We start from the raw sequence: 27,473 nt of genomic DNA, 5'->3' as shown, positions 1-27,473 counted from the left end.
AAAAAAAAAAACTCTCTGCAATATTATATGGTATTATGCATAAACAAAAAGAAATATTTCCCGAAACACCATCATATTAATTTTCCAAAAATAACATCAATAATTTTCTACAAATTAAAAAATTTTAATATATATAAATATATACATTTTTATTAAACTCTAAATTGTAATATTACTAAGTTAAGATACTACTCCAATTGATATATAAATATAAAATATGATCTTAGCTTTGTAAATAACAAATATGAAAAAAATATTTATATATGCCCCTCCTTTTATGTTACATATATTAGGGTAGTATGATCAGTATAACCCCTTCTTCAAAATGATAAATCCCAACAGTTCAAATTAAATCGGTAAAAAAACGTAGCAGAGGTGAGGAAGTAGTGAGAAATAAACCAGTGAATATATTACATGCTGCTACATCATTAGCATATGCAATATATGGGTTGATTCACGAAATGTACATACTTAGAAGGAGTATAAATTAGAATATATAAGCATGTGGAAGATGTAGAAAAGAGAAAGTAAGAAAGGAAACAAAAATGGTGGCAGAAACAATTATGTGTAGCCATATTTATAGCTAGTAATTAGAAGAAATCCATAAAAAAAATTTATGCATAGTCATGTTGAAAACTTTAAAATGAATAGACAAATAATAAAATTAATTATCGAAGGAAAAATATCCGAACAAAGGAACATAAACAATCAGATAATTAAACGTAATTTAGAAGAAATAATAATTGATTTTAAAAAATATAAAAAAACAATAAATGAAAATAATTTATTAAATAATATTACTCGATATACAAAAATTGTTACTATTAATTCATATCATTTAAATCATATGTATAAAAATATTATTCATCCATTATTAAAAAATGAAAAACTTCATTTTACCTTAATACCTAATATTGTTCATACTTATAAAAAAACAAAAGAACATAATTTTATTTTAAAAGAAATAAATCAATATATAATTCATAATATAATACAAAAAAATATATATACACATGATAACTTAAATAATTGGATTAGTGTATTGCAAGTCTTTTCATCAAAATATAATAATATAAATTATATCCCTTTATTAAAATTCATTTTATTTCCTCAGCATTATAAGCAAGATGCAAAAATTAAACAACCCGATCCTATAGATATACATCAAAAGGAGGACAATAAAAATGCAACACATAATTTAATACATTCACAATATAATAATTGTGCTAGTATAAAACAAAATGATGATATATTATTGTTAAATAATTTAGACTACAAAATATTTGATATGTTGGTTCCTCGAACTTTTTGCATTCTAATCAACATACTATCTAAAATTGATCTACAATATAGTAATACAAATTTTGTTGTACCTTTCTCATCTTCTTTATTTTTTTATAATAACTATATTTATAATAAAATAATCGATATGCTACCCCAATTTAACAACATCGATTTATGCTTAATTATAGATTCCCTTCACAAATTTAAGTACCCAAATAATAATAACTTATTTAAATATATTGAGAAAGAAGTTTTTAAAAGAATCAACACATTTGACATATATCAAATTTCTATAATTTTTCAAAAATTTGCAAAATATTGGAATTATTATTCTATAGATGATCATAAAAAGATGGAACAATTTTCAAAAACTTTTATGAACAATATACAGAAATATATATTCCATTATTCATTAAATAATCAAAAAAAAAATAAATATATTTTTTACACTGAAAATAAACACTCTTTAATTCAAATTGTTCCTATGTTTTTTTTGGCTTATGCAAAAAATGTTCCTTCCTTTTTTCCATACTACATAACCTTTAGTAAATTTCTAAATCTACAACTTTTATTACTAGTCAAATATGTAATACTTTTGAAAAATAACCACACCCCAAATTGTAATATCATTCAGAAAAATCATATTCTCAATACAGAACCAGATGATATAAAACAAATTTCAAATCATTTGGAAAATATCAACCAGACTATTTCTAATTTGATTTATTCAATTACCGGTTATTTATACAACATTTTAACAGCAAATAATAAAACTGAAGAAAATAAAACCGTCCTTACTCACTTTTCGCTAACTATAGCTAATATTTATAAACTACTTGATTATTTTAACTTTTTTTATAATAACCGAAAAATATTATCAGCAAAAGAACACGATACTTTTATTATTCCCTTACATAAATCACAACTTTTAACATTTATATATATATATTGGGAATTTATTATAAAATTATATTATCATTTAAATGATATTCAGCCTACTGGAAACAATATTTATAATTCTTTATTAACCGATTATGAAAAATTTTATCACATAAATAAAGCCACACACAAAAATGATTTTTTTTATTATATTAAATTAAAATATATTAAAAAAATATTCCAAATTATCACAATTTTGGATACTGTTAATTCGAATACTATAATGAATGAATCATTAAAACGGAACAATATGCATGTTGCGAATATTTATTCAGACATACTAAATATAATTAATGAGAAAAAATTGACTAGCCAAAATTATTTTTTCAATAGACAAATTATAGCTTCCTACACAATTTCTGTACTGTGCAGGTCAAATTAGTAAAACATATAAAAGAACAAATTTGGGTGTGTAAATATTATATATATATTTTTTTTGTAAAATTCTACATTTTATTATTTCACGCTTTACACTAATATTTGTTTTAATTCTGTATATTTGAAGATATAGATACATTCGTATTATATCTACAATTTTTAATAAACTATTTGCATTATTTTACATGCACACAAAATAGTTTTTTTTTATTTGGTACATAAAATAGTATACTATTTTATGAACATATCATGTTTTTTCCACATTTTTTATGACTTTCTCCTTTAATTTGACTTTTAAATAACTTTTTCATCATTTAAATTTGCTTAAAAAATAATAAAACAAATCTTACTAATGTGTATGTGCAACAATATTGAGGAAAATACCACATCATTATAAAGGTGAATCAATATATCACTTTTATATTTGGTATGCATATACAGCCACTTGGGAATAGAAATACAAAAATCGGTTTTTATATTATGAACTTGAAATAGTGTAATAAAAATAAAGCTAATACTAAAAAAATAACGTACCTTAGGCATACTAATGTGACGCCAAATAATTGTTATATACTAAAGTAGGATTCATATTGCTATTTTTGTAGCTATTATAAAGATATCTTTCTTTGCAAAAAATATAATTATATTATAAATAAGCCATTTTGCTATACAAGAAATTATTTACCAAAATGTGAAAAAAATATAAAACATATCTACATATGTATATATATTATGTGTTATTTGTGTAAAAATATGCGTGCCAAATAATGAAAAGGTAGCATACTTTTATAATTATTAGCTAACCATAAATGCTCACAAAATAATTCAACTATTAACAATGAGAAAGTAAAACAAACAATTAGCTTTGTGCCATAACGGTATACAATTATTAAAATACATAAACAAATAATAAACAAATAATAAGCAAATAATAAACAAAAAATAGCCAAATAAGGAAAAGAAGAGAAAAAAAATAATAAAAACAGGGAACAAGTATAAGGTATAAAAGAAAGTGCAAATAAATATGGCAAAAAATATATTGCCACGTGAATATATATACATAATAAACATACAATATATAAGAATTTATTCAATATGTACATTCATATATATTATATAAATGCATAATATTTTATACAGGTAAATACCTTATGCTAATTATTATAATTTTTTTCCATTCCATTAAAGCGATAAATAATAATACTGTTACACTATTATTTTTTTATATTATCATTGTGCTTTTTTCCTTGCCTCTTTTTATTATTTTTTTTTATTTTTTGTTATTTTTTAAAAACTTTTGATAGTATAAAATATTTCTATTCATAATACATATAGTGATATGTGCTCGAATTAGTGAACACATAAATATATACACAAAATTTAAAGGGTTAGTCAGAAAAAACAAATAAATTAATAAGCATAACTTATATATAGCCAATATAAGTTCGACCATTCTTATTGTATGCCCACGAAAAGCAAAATATATCATTATATATACAATAAATTATTTCATTTATTTTATAATTTTTTTGGAAAGATAGAAAAAGTGTAATATGGCAGCAGTTGATATGCAAATGAGGTCAGGTGATTTAGAAGGAACAAAAAATGAAAATGATAAAACCAATGGAAATAAAAATGATGAAGAAATGCAATCAGGTATTAAAACATATTATGAAATGAAAATAGAAGAATATGAATCAATTATAAATAAAAAGTTACAAAATAAAAAACGATTAGAAGCTCAAAGAAATGAATTAAATACAAGAGTTAGAGAATTAAGAGATGAAATTCAATATTTATTAGAAGCTGCATCATATGTTGGTGAAATAGCTAAACCCATGGGAAAAAATAAAGTACTTGTTAAAATAAATCCAGAAGGTAAATATGTAGTAGATATAGCTAGCCATATAGATATAGCCAAATGTACACCAAATACAAGAGTTGCTTTATATAATGATTCATATAAGTTACATAAAATATTACCAAGCAAAGTTGATCCACTTGTTTCATTAATGAAAGTTGAAAAAGTACCTGACTCAACATATGAAATGGTTGGAGGATTAGATCAACAAGTTAAAGAAGTTAAAGAAGTTATTGAATTACCAGTTAAACATCCAGAAATATTTGAATCATTAGGTATATCACAACCTAAAGGAGTATTATTATATGGACCACCAGGAACAGGAAAAACTTTATTAGCACGTGCGGTAGCACATCATACAGATTGTACATTTATAAGAGTTTCCGGTTCTGAGCTCGTTCAGAAATATATTGGAGAAGGTTCTCGTATGGTTAGAGAATTATTTGTTATGGCTAGAGAACATGCACCATCAATTATTTTTATGGATGAAATTGATTCTATAGGAAGTCAAAGAATAGAAGGTGAACATGGAGATTCAGAAGTTCAAAGAACAATGATGGAATTGTTAAATCAACTAGATGGATTTGAATCAACACAAAATATTAAAGTTATTATGTGCACGAACAGAATTGATATATTAGATGATGCATTATTAAGACCAGGACGTATCGATAGGAAAATCGAATTCCCAAATCCAAATGTAGAAGCACGTATTGAAATTCTTAAAATTCATAGTAGAAAAATGAATCTAATGAGAGGCATTGATATGGTTAAAATCGCTACAGATATGAATAATTGCTCCGGAGCAGAAGTGAAAGCTGTTTGTACTGAAGCTGGTATGTTTGCTTTAAGAGAAAGAAGAGTTCATGTTACTCAAGAGGACTTTGAAATGGCTGTCGCTAAAGTTATGAAACAAGATGCAGAAAAAAATTTTACCTTACGAAAGTTATGGAAATAATTCAATTCATGCAAAAAAAATCTTACTTTTTATTTGCATCGCTTAAACAATTAAATTTGAAGGCACTAACTTCAATGCATATATTTTACCATCAAATATTTTCGACATCATTTTTCGAAAATTTGAATATACATTGTTGCATATGTAGCTAACTCGGGTATATATTACCATTTCATTTCCGTCTCATTCATACTTACATTTTTATTTCATTTTTTTTTTTTTAAAAAATATAAATTTTTTAGTTAAACGAAAAAAAAAAAAAACTAAATATTTTTAATTTTAATAAACAATCATCACTCATGTAAATTATGCAATCCTTGCAATTTTCATAAATCATGGAGTAAACAATTTTGATACACACAATAAATGTGAAAATAGATGAGAAATCTTATATGGTTTGCATCACACTAATGACATACCCATTTTCAAGTTTTCTACTTCTTCGAATAGTTTGTGGTTAACCCAACATAATTGGCAACCTTCTCGATTTGTTCATTTCCATTTTCCTTTTTATTTTCTTGTAAAATATTTGAATAATCATTTAGTACACTTCTATATTTTATGTACTCCTTTAATATTTCGATATTTCCTCGAGCTTTTTCTCTTCCCCAATTTTTTAACTCACCAAGAGCATTTTTCTCTATGATTTTTTTTTCTTCATTATTTACGATTCTCAAGAAGTTTCGAAAATGTTTAACCACTTCAGCTTTCATAATGTTTATTTTTTTTATATTCCATTCTTTATTTGTAAAATATGGCTACCTCTTTAATATATCAATAACATCATCAACTCTTTATTTATTTCTCTATAATAATAATTTTCTTCAAATATGAAAAGATAATATATGCGTATATATTTTTTCAATTTTTACTTTTTCTACCCGCCCCTTTTCATGTTCTCATTATCCAGGCTTACTAAATTTCCAAAATGAAAAAATATTTTAAATAAAAAAAAAAAAAAAAAAAAATTTATAAGCTTTTACCACTACTGCATCTTACTAATTTAAAAACGGATCATTGTAGTGGAGCGAAATAAGCAGATCAATTTACATTCTATCTCATTAAGGTAGCAAAAAAAGGAAAGTACAAATAATTTATAAATTAACCAGGTCAATCAATTTGACAATCATAATTACACACCGTCAAAGTTAACCATGCTTAATGGGAAAAGCTTTGCTTTCAAAATATTAAATTTTTTAAAAAATTTGTTTTGTATATATTTTCATTTATTTATGTAAGCACAAAACATATGTATCAAAAAAATATAACGTCTATAGATCATATGTGGTTTGACAAGTCTTACCATCTTCTGTTGTTATAATTACACTTTATCAAATTAATTGATATATACATATATGTATTAGTGTATATTTCTTAAATGTTCATAAAAAAAAAATAATAAAATTAACATAAAATTTAAACCATATTTTTTATATAGTCCATATTTAACAATATAAAGAATTTTTATTTTCAAAAAAATAAAAAATTAACCCATGAAAGGGAAGAAATAAGATGAGAAAATGAAAAAAAAATGAAAAATAAAATAAAAAAAAAGCATTCATGCTGTTATCCTATATAAATATATAAATACATATACGTATATATGCATAACAGAAATATAAACTAATCCAATTTTGCTTAAACGTAAAAAATTAAAGTGAAAGAATATATAATATATATATATATTCATGCACATAAATATGTGTCAAATTTAGTTAACAAATTTGTATGCTCTTTGAAATTGCAAATATTTAAATATAATTTTTAATATCATGTGAAGGGGAAGAAAACAAAACATATTTACACGTACACACATGTATATATATAATATATATATATATACATATCTTTGGCAGTAAAATAATTTACTAATGTTCCCACAATTTTATATGTGCTAGTGTACCTATATAATCTGTATAGCCATATATAATATAAACCAAAAAAAAGAATAAAGAGACAAACAATCGTATATATAAATATGCTATACACACAATGACATTTGCATATTTATTTTTTTCCAATCATAGTCGTCTTTATCTTTAAATAGTGATTATAATTATTTTAAATTCCATTTCCATCAATATCTCTAGTACCGTTTTCCACTGATAGGTTAGTCTCATTATTTGTTACATCAACATTTATACCATTTGGATCTCCCATTTGACCATTTTCATTATTTAATATGTAACTACTTTTATTGCCTGTTTCATTGCCAAATAATATACCATCATTTTTCATAATCTCATTATTAACATTCATTGGATTATTTTCTTGCTGATTCATATCGGGTATTGTCCCAACATTTGGAGAACTAACCATATTTCCCATTCTATTCAAATTGCTAACCTCATTCATTTTAGAAACATTTTCTACTCCACTCATCATGTCACTACCACCATTGTTTGGTGCAGTTAAATTATTTTCATGCATTTCTCCAAACCCACCAGGCTCATTACCAAAGTTTTTCATGACTTGACCAGGCTGATAATTCATGTTATACGAATTAAACCCTGGATACATGTTCATATTATTGTAAGGAGGAAAATTATTTGGAATGAAATTGGAATATCTCTTATACATATTCTTATTCATTTTGTCGATATTAAAATTTTGATAATTATTCAAATTATAATTATAATTCATCATATCGTTGTTTACATATGGAAATTTTAAATTGTACATATTGTTATACATAGGAGGTGCATTCATATTATTTACTGGGTTATTATTTCTGTTTGCCATAAAAGAATTATATTTATTCATTGAATCATTATAATTTACATTATTTTCATTTTCATTATTTTTATTATTATTTGGATCTATAGTATTGTTCTCATTATTTGGCCGATTTACATTTCCCATGTTTGCCATACTTCCCAATTCGCCTCCATTTGCATTCATGCCTGGTGTTGTAATACCACTTACATCATTTGCATTTCCATTCTCGGAAATAGCAACCTTCCCACTCTCGTTATCACTTCTTATTGCATTATTATTAGTATTTTGGCCGATTCCATTCCTTAAGTTTACTCCCATAGTGTCATTCATATATCCACTTTCACCCTTTCCATCTTTCACAGTACTTGGATTACCATTCATTCCAGCATTATACATATACATCGATCCGTTGTACATGTAATATTGATTGTATATAGGTGGGTTATATATATATGGAAAATTATAATTATTTGGAGGATTTGTTTTTTGATTTCTCATATTAATCATATTATTATGCATATTATATGCTCCTGGCATGTTAGGGTTAAAAAAATTATTTAAATGCATATTGGGATTAAAAAATTTACTATTATCTAAATTATTATTTTTATAAAATTCATCATTTTGTAAAGCATGATTATTCATATCATATCCACCAAATTGCATTTGATCTGCTTCATATTTTGTTAAAGAATTACTACGTGTACCATATTTAATTGAAACAATTGGCTTACTAGCTCTTTTTGTATATGGTGCTCTTTTTACTTTTACGGGCTTTTTTATTTCATTTGGTAAAGGATTATTTGGATCCATACCTTCTTCAATTATTATTTTTTTTTTTCTACCACGTTTTTTTTTTTCAGATTTTTTCTTTCTTCCTCTTTTTAATGGTACTTTAACAACTACACCACCATTCAAATTGTTTACATCATTTACATTCTGATAATTAACATTATCAATCATAGGATTTAATCCTACTATTTGATTATCATTTAGATTGTTATCTACTCCTAAACCATTACCATTTATATTTCCTCCATTCTTCCAACTTTCAAAATCATCTCCTCCATTTTCTTTTTGTGCATTTCTAGTTGCTAACCTATAAGATCTATCATTTTTTTGATAAGAATTTTTTTGCAAAGAATAAGGATTAGTAATAATATTTTCATTTTTTTTTTTTCGCATTTTATCATTATCAAAACTAAAATGCTCGACTTGTTTATGTTGTCTTTTTTTAGAAGCATATAATAATTGTTCATTATTTAAATCGTCAAATAATTTCTTTTGTTGTTTTAATATTCGATTTCTATTTCTTCTTTCTCTACATATCTTATTATATTTTTCAATTATTATATCTCCCATAAATTTCGTATCAGCATGTCTCAGCATATTATATCCAATCGTATATAAAACCTCATCATTATCACATACAAATTCAAATATACCTTTCTCTTCTTTCTCAACATATAATTTAAATTCAATATTAATAGTATCATTAAATATAAACCAATATTTATCATTATTAATTTTACCTAAATATCCATTATTATAATTTACTTCTTCTGTTAATAACATTTTTTTTAAATTGCTACTTTCACAAAGAACCAAATTTAATAACATTCTAATTATTCTTAATTTTGATATTATACTTAAATCACTCCATTCTAAAAATAGTTTCTTACTTAATCCGGTTTCATCTTGTACTTGTTCTCCATTCTGTTCTGATTTGACTACCTGATCTGTTACAATCTCCGTTTTAGATTCACCATGATTCTCAATTTCATTTTTTATATTCTGCTCCAATTCTAATGAATCTTTACAATTTACTTCATCTTCTTTCTTATCAATATTATTTTCTTCCTTAACGATGTTTGTATCTTTTTCAGCTTCTGAAAGGGTTTGTTCATTTTCGCTATTCTCTTTTATTTCATTATTGTGTTCTTCCTCTTCAGACTCATCATATTCTTCTCCTTCCTCTTCATGTGTCAAAACATCCTCATCAAACTCGTTTCCATCGTCGTTTGCATCATCATTTGCATCGTCATGCTCTGCAAGCTCTTCATCCATTTCATCGGTTTTTACTAAATTTTTATTTTTTTTACCTCGCTTATCTTTCCTTTTTTTTGAAGTACCTCCTGATCCATTCTTATCATTTTGTTTTTCATTTAATAATGGAAACAGCTCATTAAAATTAACAACCTTTACTAAAGCATTTTGTTTATCCTGAAATATTCTTGATATATATTTATACATAAAAACCGATTTAGAATTAAAATAACGACCCAAAAGAAAAAACAATTTTAAAATTAAATTTCTTCCAAATTCTGTATTTTCTTTATTTTGAAACATTTCATCGATATCTTTAAAATTCCAATCAATTTTTATAATATTTTTATAAATAGTTAAAAATAATAATACCATAATATAATTAGGATTATTAATAAATTCAATTGTTTCATCATCTGCATATTTATTTAATTTCATTTTTTTTATATATCCTTCTTTTATCTGTCTTTTTTTCTCTCTCTCCTCTAAAATTGCTTTTCTCTCTTCATTTGAATATATATAATCATCAAAATATGAATACTCTTCTTCATTCTTTACATTTTTTATTTGATTTTTTCCAGATTTATTATTAGATACTCCTTTATCTTTACCTGACTTTATATTTTTATTTTTTTTCAGCAATTTACTATTTCTACTATTTCGATTTATCATATTTTTTCCATTTTTTTTATTTTTTATATTTTTAGATCTACTTAATCTGCTTGATCTACTTCGCTTATATCCTTCATCACTTTCGTCTTCCTCTTCCTCCTCCTCTTCCTCCTCCTCTTCTTCTTCCTCTTCTTCCTCCTCTTCTTCCTCCTCATCGTCATCTTCTTCTTCTTCACTATCTACAATGGATTTTCCCCTATACCTACTACTTCCACTTCTTTTGTTTTTACCTTTTTTATTAATACCATCTTCAGAAGATGAATAATCGTTTTCATTTTTTCCCTTTGAATTTTTTTTATTATTTAAAAGTCCTTTTTTTGTTCCATCCTTTTTACTAGCTTGCTTTTTCAATGTTTCACTATCACAATTACTTAATCGAGTTCTTTTTTTTAAATTATAGAAATTGCCTTCATTAGAATTGTTACTATCGCTATCGCTATCGTTAGCATTTTTATTTTTACTGTTTTTATTATTTTTATTTTTTGAATTTTTCAAACTTTTCGATTGCTCATAGTTGTCATCACTAAGCATATCGTCTGAATCATTCTTTGATGTATTTTTTTTTTTCACATTTTTTAATAGACTACTATTTCTTTTTAAGCTATTACGTGTTATTGGTTCTGAATATTCTTTTGTATCATCCTCTGAAGTTATTGAACTTCCATTTTTATTTTTTTTATTTGAATCTTCACTGCTTTTAGTTATATTACTACTACTATTACTGTAATTATGTCTACTATTTTTTATTTTACTATTTGACACACTCTTTTTTTTCGAATCATTAGTATCCCCTTTTTCATTCTTATTCATTTTTGCATTATCTCGTGTGTTAGTATCAGTAGTATTTCTTGAACTTGTTTTTTTTTCTGGCATTTTTGATTTATTGTTAGATCCACTTACTGTTTTGCTTTTCATATTTTCATCTGTTTTTGCATCTTTTTCAGTATTTTTTTTATTTGAAATTTCGTTACTTCCTCCTAATCTGGAAGATTTATTATGACGTGTATCGTTATTATCACAACTATTTGTGTGCGTTTTTTTTTCAGAATGTATTATATATTTTTCATCTTTATTTTTTATGTTTCTTTTTTGTTGAACTTTCATTTTGCGAAAGATGAAAATAAAAGCACATATATGTGTACATATATTATTATATATGTATACAAATACTCATTTGCATTTCACTCTCACAATTCGCTTATTATTAACTTCTTATCAATTTATATGATTATTTTTGTCCCTTATATTTTTCTCCGCCTCTTGTTACATAAAAACACAAAATGGCATTTGGCATATGCATGCACACTTATTAACAAATGCATGCATACATATATCTGTTGTATATATGTATATATATTTATATATATAACTTTTTTATATACATTGGCTTTATATACAACTTAATATATATTTTTATATGTATATGTATGCACACATATATGCATACTCTCGATATATGCACAATTTTTTATTTTTCATTCATGTAAATATTGTACTACCTTTACTATTGTATCTTTATGTATGTTTTATATACATATTTTTTTTTTTTTTTGAATTTTTCTCATTAAATGGATATAATTATTGGTAATTATTTCATATTTTTACCAATTATTATACAAGTTTTATCCATTTTTTTTTTTTGATTTAAGCTATTCTTTATATGATAATAATATTTTATATATACCATATAATGTTTAGCATGGAAAAAAAACTATTATATATAATTTATATGTGTATCATATACATATTCTATATAAACAAAACACAAATTATATATTATATATAATATACAAAAAGGGCATGTCAAAGCAATTTTTATTTGTTAAATAAAACGCATATTTTCCCAATTTATTTCAAAAAAATGTAAAAAAAGCAAAATTTTATGTATAAATATGTATATAAATGTATATAATTATGTATATATATATTATGGCAATAAAATGAACGTACTATTTTTTAAGCAAAATTGCCCATATATATAGTATGTAATATTAAGCGATATTGGCATTAAATAATATTATATATGCATATATAATTATTGCCATATTTCAGCATATTATATATACATTGCTAATGGACATTTTTAAAATTAATAATATATACATATTATATATACATATTTATATACATATTTATATACATATTAATACTGAGAAAGTATGAGAAAAAATTTGTTACAAAATAAATGGGCATATTATCATGGGCAAAAAAAAATTATAAAAAATGTAATATATTTTGGAAAAATATTTATAAACATAACAAAAATAAATCCATGTATAATATGAAAAATTATATTTTTTTAAAAAATTGTTTTAACTATTTTCATAAATATGTACATAATAAGGGAAAACGAAAATTAACTAGGAATACATAAATTTTATTTTGATATCACATTCCTATCAGCAAACAAAAATTCATATAATTATTCATATTATACATTTTTTAATATCACTTTTTTTTTCCCCTTTCAATTATGATTTTTTCATATAACCATAAGATATAAACTCAATTAATCTTATATCTCATAAAAATTATGTCATATATACTGGTTTGTTATAATATTTTCTTTAACATAATACGAATACTATTTTGTGATTAATATATTATGAAAATGCAACCAACTATTTTCTCACCTGTTTAATATGCACACTTAATGTAAAAACACTTTGATTTTGTTCATATATTTTTCGAAATATTTTTTCATTCACTAAATGTATTCATCTTATAACCATATCTTTTTACTTATAGCCATTACAATATATAAAAACACAATATGAATAATACCGGTGTAGATATTTTTATTTACACCGGTAACTTTGGTACAATTTTAAAGAATATATAAATTAGCTTTTGAAAAATAAAGCTTAACAAAAATTATACTCTTCATTTTTAAATAATTCAAATATACACATAAAATATTACTAATGTTAATAGGAATAAACTATATTACCAATAGTAAACGAAATTGTCGTTTCATAATACTCACCTCCCAACACACACATATATACAAACATGCAACAATTGATTTCTTCTAAATATTTATACAATAACCATTCTAAGAATTATCAATTATATATTTAACACTTTTTACTTTTTTTTGAACATAGAAAATGCAAAAAAATATGACCAGCATATATAAATACATTTTTGATTTTATATCAATGCACAAAATGGTGGCATATGCATATATCCATACATCTTGTACCCAACTTTAATACCGCTTTTTAATAAATCATATATTTTTTGCAATTATTATTTTATCGCTTTTTTTCACATTTCATTGTAAGCCCATTTTCCTCAACAAAATTAAATTCACAGTTGATAGTTTGTGAAAAGTGAAAAAGGTGCATACCCATATAATACACTTTTTACAACATCAGTTGTTTATTCTTAATTTCGTATGCATATTTAATTTCTCATTTTTTTTATCTTTTTTTGCTACATAAGCAATAGTATATAATGAGTCAAAACACTTTTATTAATAAAATAAATATAATAAAAATATATTTTATGTTTAACATTATTATTTTAACATATCCTTGGGGACATCCCATTAAATCATACAAGAAAAAAGCAAATAATACATACACTCATATGCATATATATATGGTATATCAAGTTGTAAATGCTTGAATGTGTAAAAAAAATATAGTTATGTCAATATTTAAGCTTATAATTTTATAGCTGTTTTTATATACATACACAATGACATTTTTTCCAGGCTTGAAATATCAATTAATCATAAATTCCATTTTTGCACATATATATGTGATAATATATTTCTACACTAAAAGTAAAGGTTGGTTAAAATTTTATCCCTTAATCTGATTTCACCCTCTTTTTGTTTGTGCCTTTGAAAAGTTCTCTATAGCAAAAATTGAAAGCCAAAAAAAAATTATAATAAATAAATAAAAAAAAAAAAAAAAAATGTATATTTAAAACATGCTTTAACCTGAAGAAGGAAAATATGGTTGGGAAAATGCATGGGATAAGTATTGGTAAAATTGAGGCCAGTAAAAAATCCTTAGACATAATCTCATAAATAGATATGGAGTCGTCTTTTAAAAGCTTCGAAATGAAAAACATAAAACGTATAACCATATGAATATGTTAAATGATAATAGAGCTAGCCAAATTGTGTATATTTATTTTAAAAAAAAAAACAGCCATTTCAAAATTGAAAAAAAAAATATGAACAATTTTATGTCTATACATATGCATGGCTGTTTTTTTTTATTTTTTTTTCGTACTTGTAATGAGTCCTGGTATGCCGCTCGAGCAAGAGTAAGAGCAATCTTATAATATACTCCCATTTTGTTGGAGGATATATTATTCTTATTATTGCTATCTTCACTTTTATCAATGGAAGTAGGCTTATTTTCCAATTCGTCCTGTTTCATATAAGAATGAAACTTTTGTATGACTGCCTTATTTATATCCGATATATATTCACATTTTTTCCCCTGCATATAATACATACTACACTCTAAATTATTTAAAATATTATTAAACACATATATACTATTCTTTGGTATTTTTATGTATATACTTATATTTGATATGGATATAAATTTGTTCATATTTTTTATAGTTTCATTTATATAGTGTGTAAAAGCCTCTCTCATTAACCCTAATGTTTCATAATCGGATATACGACTTTTTAAAGGTATATTATAATAAAGTAAAAAATCAAAATCATCCTTTCCTTTTATCGAATAAATAAGCAAATTATTATCTTCTTCAGATATTGTATTTAAATTCTTTATATCATACTCATTAGCATTAAAAATATTATATACATAATCTGAAAAGTTTGAACATAACCCTAAAAATTTTCTCAAATGAGAAATATAAATTGAACTAATAAAATTAGCTTGACTTGATATATTCACAATTTGTTTATTTGTTTTCTTTTCTTGTCTTTTTAAATTACTAATCATTGAATTATTAATATATACAATACCCCATTCAATAAATGAAACTGCTGTTTCAATTTTGTTTTCAAAATTATTATAAAAATATATATCTTCCCCATTAGGAAATATAGTTATGAGGTTAATATTTTTAGGTATTTCATATGTTGGTCTTTTTAAAATATTACTAAAAACTACATCATCAAATATGTTAGTAAACTTTGTAATTTTGTCTAGGGTAATTAATCTTGTTTTATTGGTTATTTTATTTGTTCCATTATCCTTAATATATTTTCCATTATTTTTTTCAGATATTTTATATATATTTATATTACATATTGTTTGGTTATATATATTTATTTGAAATATATTTAATAACTTTTCCACAAAATCTTGCATGTACGGATAATAAAAATCTGTGTAAAAATTCCAAGTGGCAATAGCAATATTGTTATCCCTATTCAGAGAAATATCATCACTTTTATTCACTTCACTTTCCTTTCTATTTTTTTTGTGACTATATTCTGTATTTCGTTCCTTTTTGTAGTTCTCTTTATTGTACAAACTGCTAGCCAAATAAAAATTCAGATCGATCTCAGGTACAAAATTTAGTAACCTGCTACGTGATTTTAAAAAAATAAAATTTTCTATTACATTCCATGCTTCTTTTACAAATTTCTCATAATAAATATTTGCTTCCTTATTTATTTCAATTTTTTTATGTAATATTTCAATAATATTACTTGTTGATAATATAAAATGGGATTCGTTAACCTTTTCACCATTCTCGTCTATATATATATAATATGTATTATTAATAAAATTATCAGCCCTATTTCTATTTTTTAATAATTTATTTTTGCAAATATTTGAATATTTACTATTTTCATAATCTTTTATTTTATCAAAATTGATTAAGTCTAATTTTATGTCAAATAAATCATTTTCTTTAATAAAATAATTCAATCTATCATCCTCTTTTTTTTTTATATCTGATATTATTTTTTTGTCCATATATTCTTTCAACTTTGATCCCAAAACATTAGAACTTATTTTACCATTACACCCACAAACAATATATATGTCAATAATTAAATTCGAATTCTGCAAGCTACCCTCATTTTCTATACCTTTTTTATATGATCCATTTTTATGCACATTTTGAATATAAGCTGATACATGCTCTAATTTTTCTACTGGCAATTTATGTCTTTCATATTTATTCAGAGAATATATAATAAATATATACACAAATAATGATATCGTATAAAAAAATACGCAATAACTTCGTGTGTTCATATTTTTTTTTTATTCCTAAACAAAATAAATACCACACACCTTAAACATTAAAAAATATATGTGGCTATTTAATATGCAAAATATATTTTGCCCACATATGTATATAAATGTGTATATGCGTCTATATATATACCCGGACACAGCAAATGTATAATTATATGCATATGCTTATTGTGCCTTCTATAATGAACAAGCTAATATTATGTTTAATAAGAATAACTAATAAATTGCCTAAATCGGAAAAAAAAAATACAAATAATAAAAAGCTTTTAATTATATTCTATTTTTAAATGGAATTTCTTGTTACATATTCTTCCCCGTGACAAGTAGTAAAATTCTTTTTTTGTTTGGCAATTTTTATTTCCATTTAAATCAAATCACTGTAGTTTTATCTTTACATTATTTTTTCCCACACATTAAATAATACCAATGTGGCTTTAAAAAAATAATCAAGCTTATTACTTATATCTGCAAAGTTATGCCAATTTCCTAAATTCTTCAATTAGGTTCCATTGCTATTGCTATATTTTTTCAATAATAAAAATAGGGGCATATCTATTTCACAATTTACGAATTTACAAAAACATACCTTATGTTTTTTTTTTCAAAACTTTATTAATATAATATTTTTAATTATTTTTGTGTGTGTTAACATATATAATACAGTATGTGCACGTCCATATCTTTTTATATGCAAATCGTAAATCCATGTACAACACCTTTTCTCCCTCTAAAAAATATAATATAGATAATTACATAGTTTTACTGAATAATGTGTGACTATTTTTAGATATTTCACTTTTTTTTCCTTTTAATATTTTTTTTTAATTCCAATTTCTTTACAATAATGTCAAAAAATTATGACTTGTTCATAATATAATTGAGCATTAGAATAGTATTTAAAAAAATGCATATAAATTAAGCAATTGCTTATCCAAATAAACATTCGGGAAAAAACATATATATCACTTATTCTATTTATAATTTCAAAAAATATACCACAATAAATAATGAAATATATTATTTAGAAAATATCTCAATTAAGCTTATTACAAAATTTTAGCATAATATACAAAAAGAAATAAAATTATAAATAAAAAACTAGACATATTATAAAATTATTAATTAATATGTTTCAATTATGAGAAAGCGTCCTAAAATCAAATTATTTCTTTGAGAACTAGCACACCAAAAACTGCAAATGCAATATCACATTTGTTCAACTCAAAATATGCAACTGCATAAATACATACACACCTATATATGATAGTATTAATTGAGCTCAGTGTATACAATTTTCAAGACACCCCCAAAGCTTTATATCAGTTTAAAAAGGCTTACAAAAAAAGTGAATTTATAATTTTATTCCTATCTCTCTATACCTCAATATTTCCTTTTATTTTTCATAGAATATGTAAATAAATCAGAGTTAACACTGTATAATACATACATATTTATATAGTAGAAAATTTTGACAATATTATTGATTTTTCAAAGGTGGCCGATCATAATTTTTATTCGTTCTACGATTGCTGTAGTTATAAAATATATACAATTTCATATGTGTTCACCTTTAGTATTATATAGACATATAAAGATAGCATTTTTAATCAAATGTAGACATTATATGAACTTTATTTTTGTTATATCCTTTTTTCTCACACCCCTTCCATTATAATTTCACATTCTCTTATTTTCTTTCATTTTATTTATAAATTGCACAGTTATATTTTAATATTATGTATATACAAATTTCGATGAAATTTTCGAAAGCTTATAAATATTGCTCTCGTAAAATAAATTGAATTTAAAAAAAGAATGTTTTACTTTAAGAGTTAACAAAATTAATTCATTTGTTACTTTATTATTTTAATGGTTATTTTGTTGATTTCCTATCTTTGTTAAAATTAAACCAATATATAACTTTCGTAAATGCATATAATGTGCAAACGCGTATGCACATAAATGTGATATCTATAAAAACAGCTATTAAAAATTGGAAAACAAAGAATTTCAATTTTTATTTGTAAATATGGCAAATTTATCTCATTATATACAAACACTTTTTATGCATTTACATAATTAACTTCCCCTTATTTGTATGAACAATAATTGTGTATGTAGTTAATTATTAATTTTTGTTTAATACCATATTTTCTTATACAAATTGTGTAATAAATTAAATAATTATAAATACATCGAATGGAAAGTAAAAATCGGAAAAACATAATAAATCAATATAAAAATATATTAATGTATTACTAAAAAAACAATGAGTTAAAATTTTCTCTTTATTTTTTTATAAGAAGAAATATATTTGTATATACATATAATAAGCATATGGTGCAAAAGATAAATAAAAAAATATATATAAATGAATTATATATATATTATGCGTCAATTTTACTATTATATATAAACAAAATAAAGTATACCTCAAAATAAATTACGATTTCCTAGAAAGCATTTTTAATACGCCATATAAAGTATGAATTTCCTTTTTTCGTTTTTTTTCATTATTATTTGCTATTTTCGTTTTCCTTGTTTTTTTTTTAATTTTTAATATATTAATTATTATATTAATTCTACAAATATACTTATATTAATTTTATTATTCCATTTAACAGAAAAATATATATTTTATTTTTTTTATTTTTTTATTTTATATTATTTTATTATTATTTTTTTTATTTTATTTTTTTATGAACATTCATAATTTTTTCATAAAAAAAAGCTATAAAATATATAAAATAAAAATTTTTGACCATACAAAAATAAAAAATATAATCTGTAAAATAAATAAAACAACCCAATAATACCAGACCAAACTATTATTTACAAAGGTACAATACATAAGCAAAATTTATATACATATTAAAGAGAGAAAACTTATATAACTATTTTTTTTAACGAGTTATAATCAAATTGTTTGTAAAAAATTACGCATTCAAATTATAAAACAGTGTATATATATAAGAGCAACAAACGTGTGCACGTTATTAGCATTATATGTATATATCACTTTAAGAATAAATCATTAGCATTTAAATTAATAAATATCATAACTCATTGGATTTTTTAATTTATTTTGTAGGAATAAAACACTATTTTTTATTGTACAGTTTGGGAATATATACACACACGAATAATATAATATTCTGAACTATATCCATCACAAGCAGTCAAAAATGTATAATTCAGACGGAAATAACGCTGGCTCAACTTATGGAGCTGTATATAATCAAGGCGGCTATGGCTATAACAATGAAAAAGAACAAGGAACTAAAGACTATTATAATTCGAAAAGTCAAGCTACCCCACCTAATGGCGGATTATATGATGAACATTCTCTTAACGAATATACATCAACAAAAATAAGACATGGATTTATTAAAAAAGTTTACTCAATATTATCATTACAACTTCTTTTAACCTTTGGAGTTTCAACATTAGCTGTTTTATATAAACCCTTTAACCTCTTTTTAATAACCAATCATGTATTATTTGTCGTATTAGGAATGGCATTCAGTTTACCAATAATGCTTGCATTAATTTGTTTCCCAAATGTTGCAAGAAAATATCCACAAAATTATTTTATATTATTAGCAATAACTATAGGAATAACAATAATTGTTGCATTAACTAGTGCTATCATAAATTCAGAAGTGTTTTTCTATTCGCTAGGGACAACATCGGTTGTAGTTATAGGGCTTACTATATTTGCATTCCAAACAAAATGGGATTTTACAGGATGGTATGTATATGTTTTTATATCATTCATAATATTATTATTTATTGGAATCTTAGCTATTTTTATTAGAAACAGAATATTTAATTTAATCTTTGCTGGTCTTAATGCCCTTGTATTATCTGTATCTATTATTGTTGACACACAACTAATTATTGGAGGCAAACATAAAAAATTCGAATTTACAGTTGATGATTATATCTTTGCTACCTTATCCTTATATATGGACATTGTTGATTTATTTCTTTCTATAGCATCAATTTTTTCAAACACAAAATAAATATATTAATAAAATAGATATATAGAGGGATCACCAAAAAAAAAAAAAACAAAAGGAATCCAACCAACCGATTTGACAAATATTGGAAATTATATGTATGTAGATATGTTTCCTTATTACATTAATTTTCAAAGCATATTTTTCCCTTTAATTTGTATTCACGTTTATATATAATGTTATATCATTCATTTTTATTTCCTACTATTTTTTGTGCGTTTTAAATAAAATTCAAATTTTAATTTTTAATATATTAAAATAAAATAATTTCATATTAAAAAAATATATTAATACAATGCAAAAATATTGAATTCTTATTTTTATATGTATTATGCATTGCGTCAAGCCCAAATGTATATATGTGACGGCATTCCACAAAATATAATTTTTTTATATGATTTTTATTAATTTATGGCCTTTTATATTTATTACATATATATTATAAACGTAAACCAAATTATACAATTGTGTTGTGATCCCATAAATATCACATATATATTCATTCTTTTGATGTATTATATATATATTATTTATGAATAAACTTTTCTCAAAAATGTTTTTTTTTTTTAAATATATCCTTTAATTAATTATGATCAAATTAGCATACCATATAAAACTCTGCTATGAACAATTAGAAACATTTTTATGTGTAAAAATTGAGTAGACAAAATAAGTACTACCATTTTTAAGTCTATGCGTAGATAATTGACCATTCAAGCAAGGTGCTTGCTCTAACACCAATTTGACAAAATTCGTTTTAGTACAGCATTGATATTATCCATGTTTGTGCATATGAGCTTGACAAACATGTGCCATTAAACAAACTGTTAATATTTTTGAGACTGAGTTTTTACAAACGTTAAATATTTAATTTGAAAACAAAATGATGATAAAGTAGATGGAAAAAAAAAACAAAAACAAGGAAAATATCGTAACAAAATAAAAGTTTAAACAAAACAAATGTGTTATCCTAAGAATTGAACTGGATTACACAGATTTAAGGCAAAATTGCCTACACGTAGTAACAATAAATGGGCATATTGCACAAAGAAAAAAGAAAAAAAAAATTATATTTCTACAAATTCTATTCCACAACATACTACTTTTTGAATTCGTTCGATGGATCTATGAGATGTATCCACTTATTTTTTCCCAAGTATTTTTAATATTAAATTTTGGAGGGTTTGTAACGTTAGCTGATTTTATTGAGTCCTCATTTGAAGTACTATTTTTGATATCCATTTTTTCTGCTTCATTTGTATTACTAAAATGATGTTCATTTACATCATTTATTAAATCGGATGTTTTATTCATATTATCTTTTTCATCGTTTGTATTTGAATTATTAAATATGACACCACTACTTCTCATTTGGACAATACTACAATCACTACTCATTGATGTACTTCTCTTAACTAATTCGGATTGACTTCGTTCTGAAATATAGTGTGTATCATTTTCTTTTCTTTTTTTCCCTTTTTGGGAATATTTATTGGATACTACATCATCAAAATTTGTTTGTTTTTTTTTGTTAAAATCGATATTTTCATAACTTACAAATTCTCTGGAAATTTTCTTTTCAATTGTCTGGACATCATTATTTTCATTTTTGCCTATTTCATCTTCTTTTTCATCTCTTTCATTTTCCCATCCTTTATTCAGATCGCTTAAATTTAACAATTTGTAAAAATAATTTTTTACTGCACAATATAACTTCTTATACCATGGAGAATGTGGATCTTCCGTATTGTCAAATTTAAAATAAGTACACGAATTTATATCATTGAATTTATTTTTCCAAGAACTTTTTCTACTAGTTAAATATTCCCCTGTCTTGGTTTTTATGTTTTCATATTCGGAATATAATTTATCTCTCCAGCTTAGTTCAACTTTAGGGGGCTTAATGTCTTCCTTTTTTTTAATATTAAAAACGGATGTAGACATTTCCTTAGAATAGGTATAAAACTCAGACAATTTTTGCATTTTTCAAAAATGATTATATATGTGTGTGTTTATAAAAATGATATAGTAATAATATATTCTCAATTTTTAACAATTCGAAAATTTAAAAAAAAATGTCAATGAATTGCCAATTTTTAGGGCCATACATACCGAAATCAACGAAATAAGAAAATTAAAAAGGAGCAAATAAATTAAATATATCAAAACAAGCCAAACAAATAATTTAAAATAAAATAGAATAAAACAAAATTAAGCAACGTCAAAAATATATATTTTATAGACAATGATATGAATATATTTTCTTGAGTTTTCCAAAAAACTTTTAATATTAGTAAATAAATTTAAAAATGCCCAAATATTTTATTTTATATCAAAAAAAAATAATACACACAAAAAAATATCCATAAATATTGTAGGAAAAGCTAGTAATATTACGACTATATATGACCACACACAAGTGTGTGCCAATTAAAAAGTATACTTTTTTACATGACCATTTTTTTTTTTTTAATAAAATGTTAATAAAAAAACTCTAAAAATTGCTTTTTTATATTGCAATGTCATATAAAAGCTGTATTTTAGTTAGCTATTTACTAAATTGTAAAAAAAAATATTGCGATACAATATGCTCACAAAATAAGCTTTATCAAATATTTAAATAAATTCGTATATTTTTAAATATATTTATCAAAACATTCCACAAACCTTTTAAACCTTTTTGGATCGCTTATTCTACACATAAAATTGCGAAAAACTATTTAAAAGCAAGAAAATGTAAAAACATATATATATTGTCATTTATGATTTTATTTTCCTCCCTACTTAATACCATGCAACACTTATATTACTACCCTTTAAAATGTTAATTCTTAAAACCTTTTGTAAAGAATAAAAAAATGCTCCAACATACCCCATCGTAATAATAAAAATATATATACTTAAGACAAACGAGTATGCCAATATTTAATTGGGTATGCATAATAATGGATTTAAATATGCGTATAAAAAAAAAGCAGAAAATTTCGACTGCTAAGAGGTTAAATTGTTCTATATAGGAAAATATTATTTATATGTAACCGTAATGTTCAAGTTATATAATTAAAGAATGCAACATGCTCTTACCATAATGCATTGAAATTAAAAAATAAATAATAATGCCAAAATTAAAAACAAAATAATAATGTCAAAATTAAAAATAAAATATAATAAAATAAATAAAAATAACAATACAAAAATATTTATATAGGTATATCGCAAAATATGCCAAGATAAAAAATAAAATTTTTTGTACAAATATAAGAGCATTTTTTTATTTGGCCCACTGCATAGAAATATAAAATACATAAAATCGGTATAGAAGATTGTATATATAAATATAATAATATTTTTTTATTGAATAAAAAGTAAAAAAATTAATAATTTTTAAATATTGTATTTAAAAAAGTGAAAAAAAAAAGAATGTGGTCTTTATAATTTATACATTATCTTTAAAATTATATATATAAGTTCTACAATAAATTATTTCCTTCAGGGCTTTTTTTTTCTCTCTGATATATTTTAATATATTAGTGAACAAAATGAGCCTTGTTAAGTTAATCTACTTAATTGTGACGCCATTAGGAATTACTCTTCTTATATCATGCTTACTTAAAATAAAATTTTTAGTAAATTTCAGCTTCACATTTTGCAGAAAACAGATTGGAGACACACCAATAAGAGTAGTATCATTAATATTAATTTTAAATTTTATGTTATTTATTACTGAGTCTTATAAACTAAAATATGGACTAAAACATGTATATAACCACAATGACCCAATATCCGGAGTATCACCAGATCATTTAAAAATATACAAATGGAGGCATGAAAGAAATTGGTGGATTGGATTGTCAAATTTTTGTATTTGGCTAATCTTATGGAGGTTTACTGGTATTATAAATAATTATGTTATCTATATGGATCAGCTTAAAAAGAAACTTTCACAAATGTCAACTATTTAAAGAGAATAAAACAGAAGGCTAGAGCATTATATATTTTTTTCAATTTTTTTCGTCTCTATTGTTTTAACTTTTTTATTACCTCCATTTTTTGTTCATTCGTTTTTTGAATTTTGGGGCATTAATAAAATAGTGTGTGCAATTATTTTTGTAACTTTGGCTTTTTTAAAAAAGGTCACAGACCCCCAAAAATAATGCACAAATGAATTATGCCCTATATTATTTTTATTTTATTATTATGTTTTTAATGAGAATCATCGTTTTAACTTCGTTTTTTTTTCTGTTATGCCAACAACATTTTTTAAACCACAAAACAAATAATAAACTATTTATAGACAACTAAAAAATGATATATAAACACTTTTTTAAATCACCTTTGAAATATTCTACATACAAATTTAATTATCATTATTAAGTTAACTAACCATTATGCCGTAATTAATTTAGGGTGAAAAAAAACACAGATTATGTGTTACTTTACTGCAAATATGTGTGCAATTTTTTTTATTTTTTTTAAAAATTGCAAGGCAATAAAATAGTGCCATGTAAATATTCACATTTTAACTGATTTCAATAAACCAGCCATGAAAGAGCTCGTTTTTTTTTAAAAACATTCAGTAATAATTTTTTTGAAGACACAAATTGTGTTAATTTAACAAAAAAAAGGAAATATGTTGTATAAAAATTTGAAAAAGAAAAAATCATATACAATTTTTAAAATAAAAAAGTTCACGTTTCAAACAAGTGGCAAGCATCGTTGCCTGATTTACTTTCTTTGCTCTGCCTCAGAAGGGAGCATAGACGCATATGGAATTGCGTTTGGCGGCATTGAATTAAATTTAGGATTATTATAAGGAAAATACATAGGGGGTACTACAGTATTCATCATGTTGGGTTGAGAATTAGGGGGAGGAGGATTATGAGGTTTAAAATTATTATTTTTTGAAAACTTCTTATTATTGTGATTAAACTGAGAAGGGTATGGATTAAATTGACCAAAAGGTGGAGAAGGCCAAATGTTATTATTAATATTGTCTTGTTGTAATGTTACTGTTAAGTTACATCCATTTAATTCTAAACCATCTTTATATTTTTCAGCTGCATTTTTTGCAGCTGTTAAAGTAGCATAGGAAATAAAAATTTTTGAATCTTTTGGTATCATTTTAAATGATTTAATTTCTCCAAACTTTTTAAAACATTCTTTAACATTTTCAACTCTTATTGAATCACTAATACCTTGTATACATATTTTATTAGCCATATTTTTTTCATCAATATTATTATTTTTATATCTATTTAATATAGTTTCTGCTAATACATCATTTTCACCTGTATATCTACTTTTAATACTTTGGTTAGCTAGCGATTTATTCAAATGAATTTCTTTATGTAAATATGGACATTCATCTCCACGGTTACATGCATTTTTTCTCCAAAAGCTACACACTCTTGCCATATTTCTTTTAAAATATGGATCTTTTCTTTTTAATTTTGATAAATCCATATTTCCATGACTAATTTTATCGTACGTATCTGTAGATATATTTTTTTCTAGCTGTTCTAAAAAAAAATTTCTATTTGTTTCATTTTCTGGCAAGGCAATACTTGTTTCAAGGAATTTATCCCTGACTTGTACAGGTAAATTATATTCTAAATCAAATAAACATGTTTGACATACATTTTTTACTTTTGCACACTTATTACATATTATTGTTTGTTTATATCTTGCATTATGACCAGGCTTCCATCGAAATAAAGTAAATGCATTTTTACAAATTTGGCATTCCTTTCCATTCTCTTCTCTTATTATTCTAACATATGGATTTTCTCCTAAACAAGTTTCACATAATATTGGTAAATCAGAATTTTCATATCCTTGTTTTTTTACATCCGATCTTACATTGTGTCCATATCTATCCATCGTTTCGTTCGAAAGTTATTTAATAAGTCATGCTATTTCAAAATGCGTATACTCATATATTATGTATGTATATATGTATGTATGTATGTATGTATATATATATGTATGTATGTACGTATATATATATGTATGATATTTACAATGAATATTTAAAAGTAGTAAATAAATTTTACTCAAACTGTTCAATCATATTCCTACTTATAATTAAATTGCTTGACTTTTTCATGCCGATTTTAAAAGATCAAAATGTTTATCCCTATTTTATTTTTTTAAATTATAAAAATTATATTTTAAATAGGAAATATTTCTTTTTAATCACATATTATAACTTCAAAGTCAAATATTTTTTATATTCTCTCTACATTATATTCATAAATATCTATATATACATAATCATAAATATAAGAAATAACTAACCCATAAAAAATTATATATAATATATCAAATAAATTTTATTACATTCATTTGAATTTTCATTTTTTTTTTTTTTTTTTTTTTTT

At 23.4% G+C, this 27,473-nt stretch overlaps 9 protein-coding genes across 9 annotated transcripts; 4 read left to right on the top strand and 5 right to left on the bottom strand.

The window, feature by feature from the left end:
• Window positions 1-616: 616 nt before the first annotated feature.
• PCHAS_1464200 (conserved Plasmodium protein, unknown function) lies at window positions 617-2,605 on the top strand (the record flags this gene model as incomplete). The annotated part of the gene is made up of 1 exon (XM_730874.2): window positions 617-2,605. The coding sequence occupies one exon, from the start codon at window positions 617-619 to the stop codon at window positions 2,603-2,605; it is 1,989 nt and encodes a 662-aa protein (XP_735967.2).
• A 1,549-nt stretch (window positions 2,606-4,154) lies between these two features.
• PCHAS_1464100 (26S protease regulatory subunit 8, putative) lies at window positions 4,155-5,420 on the top strand (the record flags this gene model as incomplete). Its single annotated transcript, XM_016799852.1, has 1 exon — window positions 4,155-5,420. The coding sequence occupies one exon, from the start codon at window positions 4,155-4,157 to the stop codon at window positions 5,418-5,420; it is 1,266 nt and encodes a 421-aa protein (XP_016655091.1).
• A 434-nt stretch (window positions 5,421-5,854) lies between these two features.
• Window positions 5,855-6,133, bottom strand: PCHAS_1464000 (conserved Plasmodium protein, unknown function; the record flags this gene model as incomplete). The annotated part of the gene is made up of 1 exon (XM_735957.1): window positions 5,855-6,133. The coding sequence occupies one exon, from the start codon at window positions 6,131-6,133 to the stop codon at window positions 5,855-5,857; it is 279 nt and encodes a 92-aa protein (XP_741050.1).
• A 1,348-nt stretch (window positions 6,134-7,481) lies between these two features.
• PCHAS_1463900 (conserved Plasmodium protein, unknown function) lies at window positions 7,482-11,960 on the bottom strand (the record flags this gene model as incomplete). Its single annotated transcript, XM_740237.2, has 1 exon — window positions 7,482-11,960. The coding sequence occupies one exon, from the start codon at window positions 11,958-11,960 to the stop codon at window positions 7,482-7,484; it is 4,479 nt and encodes a 1,492-aa protein (XP_745330.2).
• A 2,715-nt stretch (window positions 11,961-14,675) lies between these two features.
• Window positions 14,676-17,068, bottom strand: PCHAS_1463800 (conserved Plasmodium protein, unknown function; the record flags this gene model as incomplete). The annotated part of the gene is made up of 3 exons (XM_016799851.1): window positions 14,676-14,721; window positions 14,809-14,924; window positions 15,107-17,068. 3 exons carry the CDS (start codon window positions 17,066-17,068, stop codon window positions 14,676-14,678), a joined length of 2,124 nt encoding a protein of 707 aa, XP_016655090.1.
• Window positions 17,069-20,256: 3,188 nt separating this feature from the next.
• Window positions 20,257-21,096, top strand: PCHAS_1463700 (bax inhibitor 1, putative; the record flags this gene model as incomplete). The annotated part of the gene is made up of 1 exon (XM_735475.1): window positions 20,257-21,096. One exon carries the CDS (start codon window positions 20,257-20,259, stop codon window positions 21,094-21,096), a length of 840 nt encoding a protein of 279 aa, XP_740568.1.
• Window positions 21,097-22,218: 1,122 nt separating this feature from the next.
• On the bottom strand, window positions 22,219-23,076 carry PCHAS_1463600 (conserved Plasmodium protein, unknown function; the record flags this gene model as incomplete). Its single annotated transcript, XM_735881.2, has 1 exon — window positions 22,219-23,076. The coding sequence occupies one exon, from the start codon at window positions 23,074-23,076 to the stop codon at window positions 22,219-22,221; it is 858 nt and encodes a 285-aa protein (XP_740974.2).
• Window positions 23,077-24,632: 1,556 nt separating this feature from the next.
• Window positions 24,633-25,055, top strand: PCHAS_1463500 (conserved protein, unknown function; the record flags this gene model as incomplete). Its single annotated transcript, XM_736895.1, has 1 exon — window positions 24,633-25,055. One exon carries the CDS (start codon window positions 24,633-24,635, stop codon window positions 25,053-25,055), a length of 423 nt encoding a protein of 140 aa, XP_741988.1.
• Window positions 25,056-25,818: 763 nt separating this feature from the next.
• PCHAS_1463400 (pre-mRNA-splicing factor RBM22, putative) lies at window positions 25,819-26,973 on the bottom strand (the record flags this gene model as incomplete). Its single annotated transcript, XM_728390.2, has 1 exon — window positions 25,819-26,973. The coding sequence occupies one exon, from the start codon at window positions 26,971-26,973 to the stop codon at window positions 25,819-25,821; it is 1,155 nt and encodes a 384-aa protein (XP_733483.2).
• Between the last annotated feature and the right edge of the window lie 500 nt (window positions 26,974-27,473).

The sequence above is a fragment of the Plasmodium chabaudi genome (assembly GCF_900002335.3).
Source record: "Plasmodium chabaudi chabaudi strain AS genome assembly, chromosome: 14".
Taxonomy (NCBI): Eukaryota; Apicomplexa; class Aconoidasida; order Haemosporida; family Plasmodiidae; genus Plasmodium; species Plasmodium chabaudi.
Note: the sequence above shows the minus strand (reverse complement) of the source record. Positions and strands in the feature narration are given on the sequence as shown.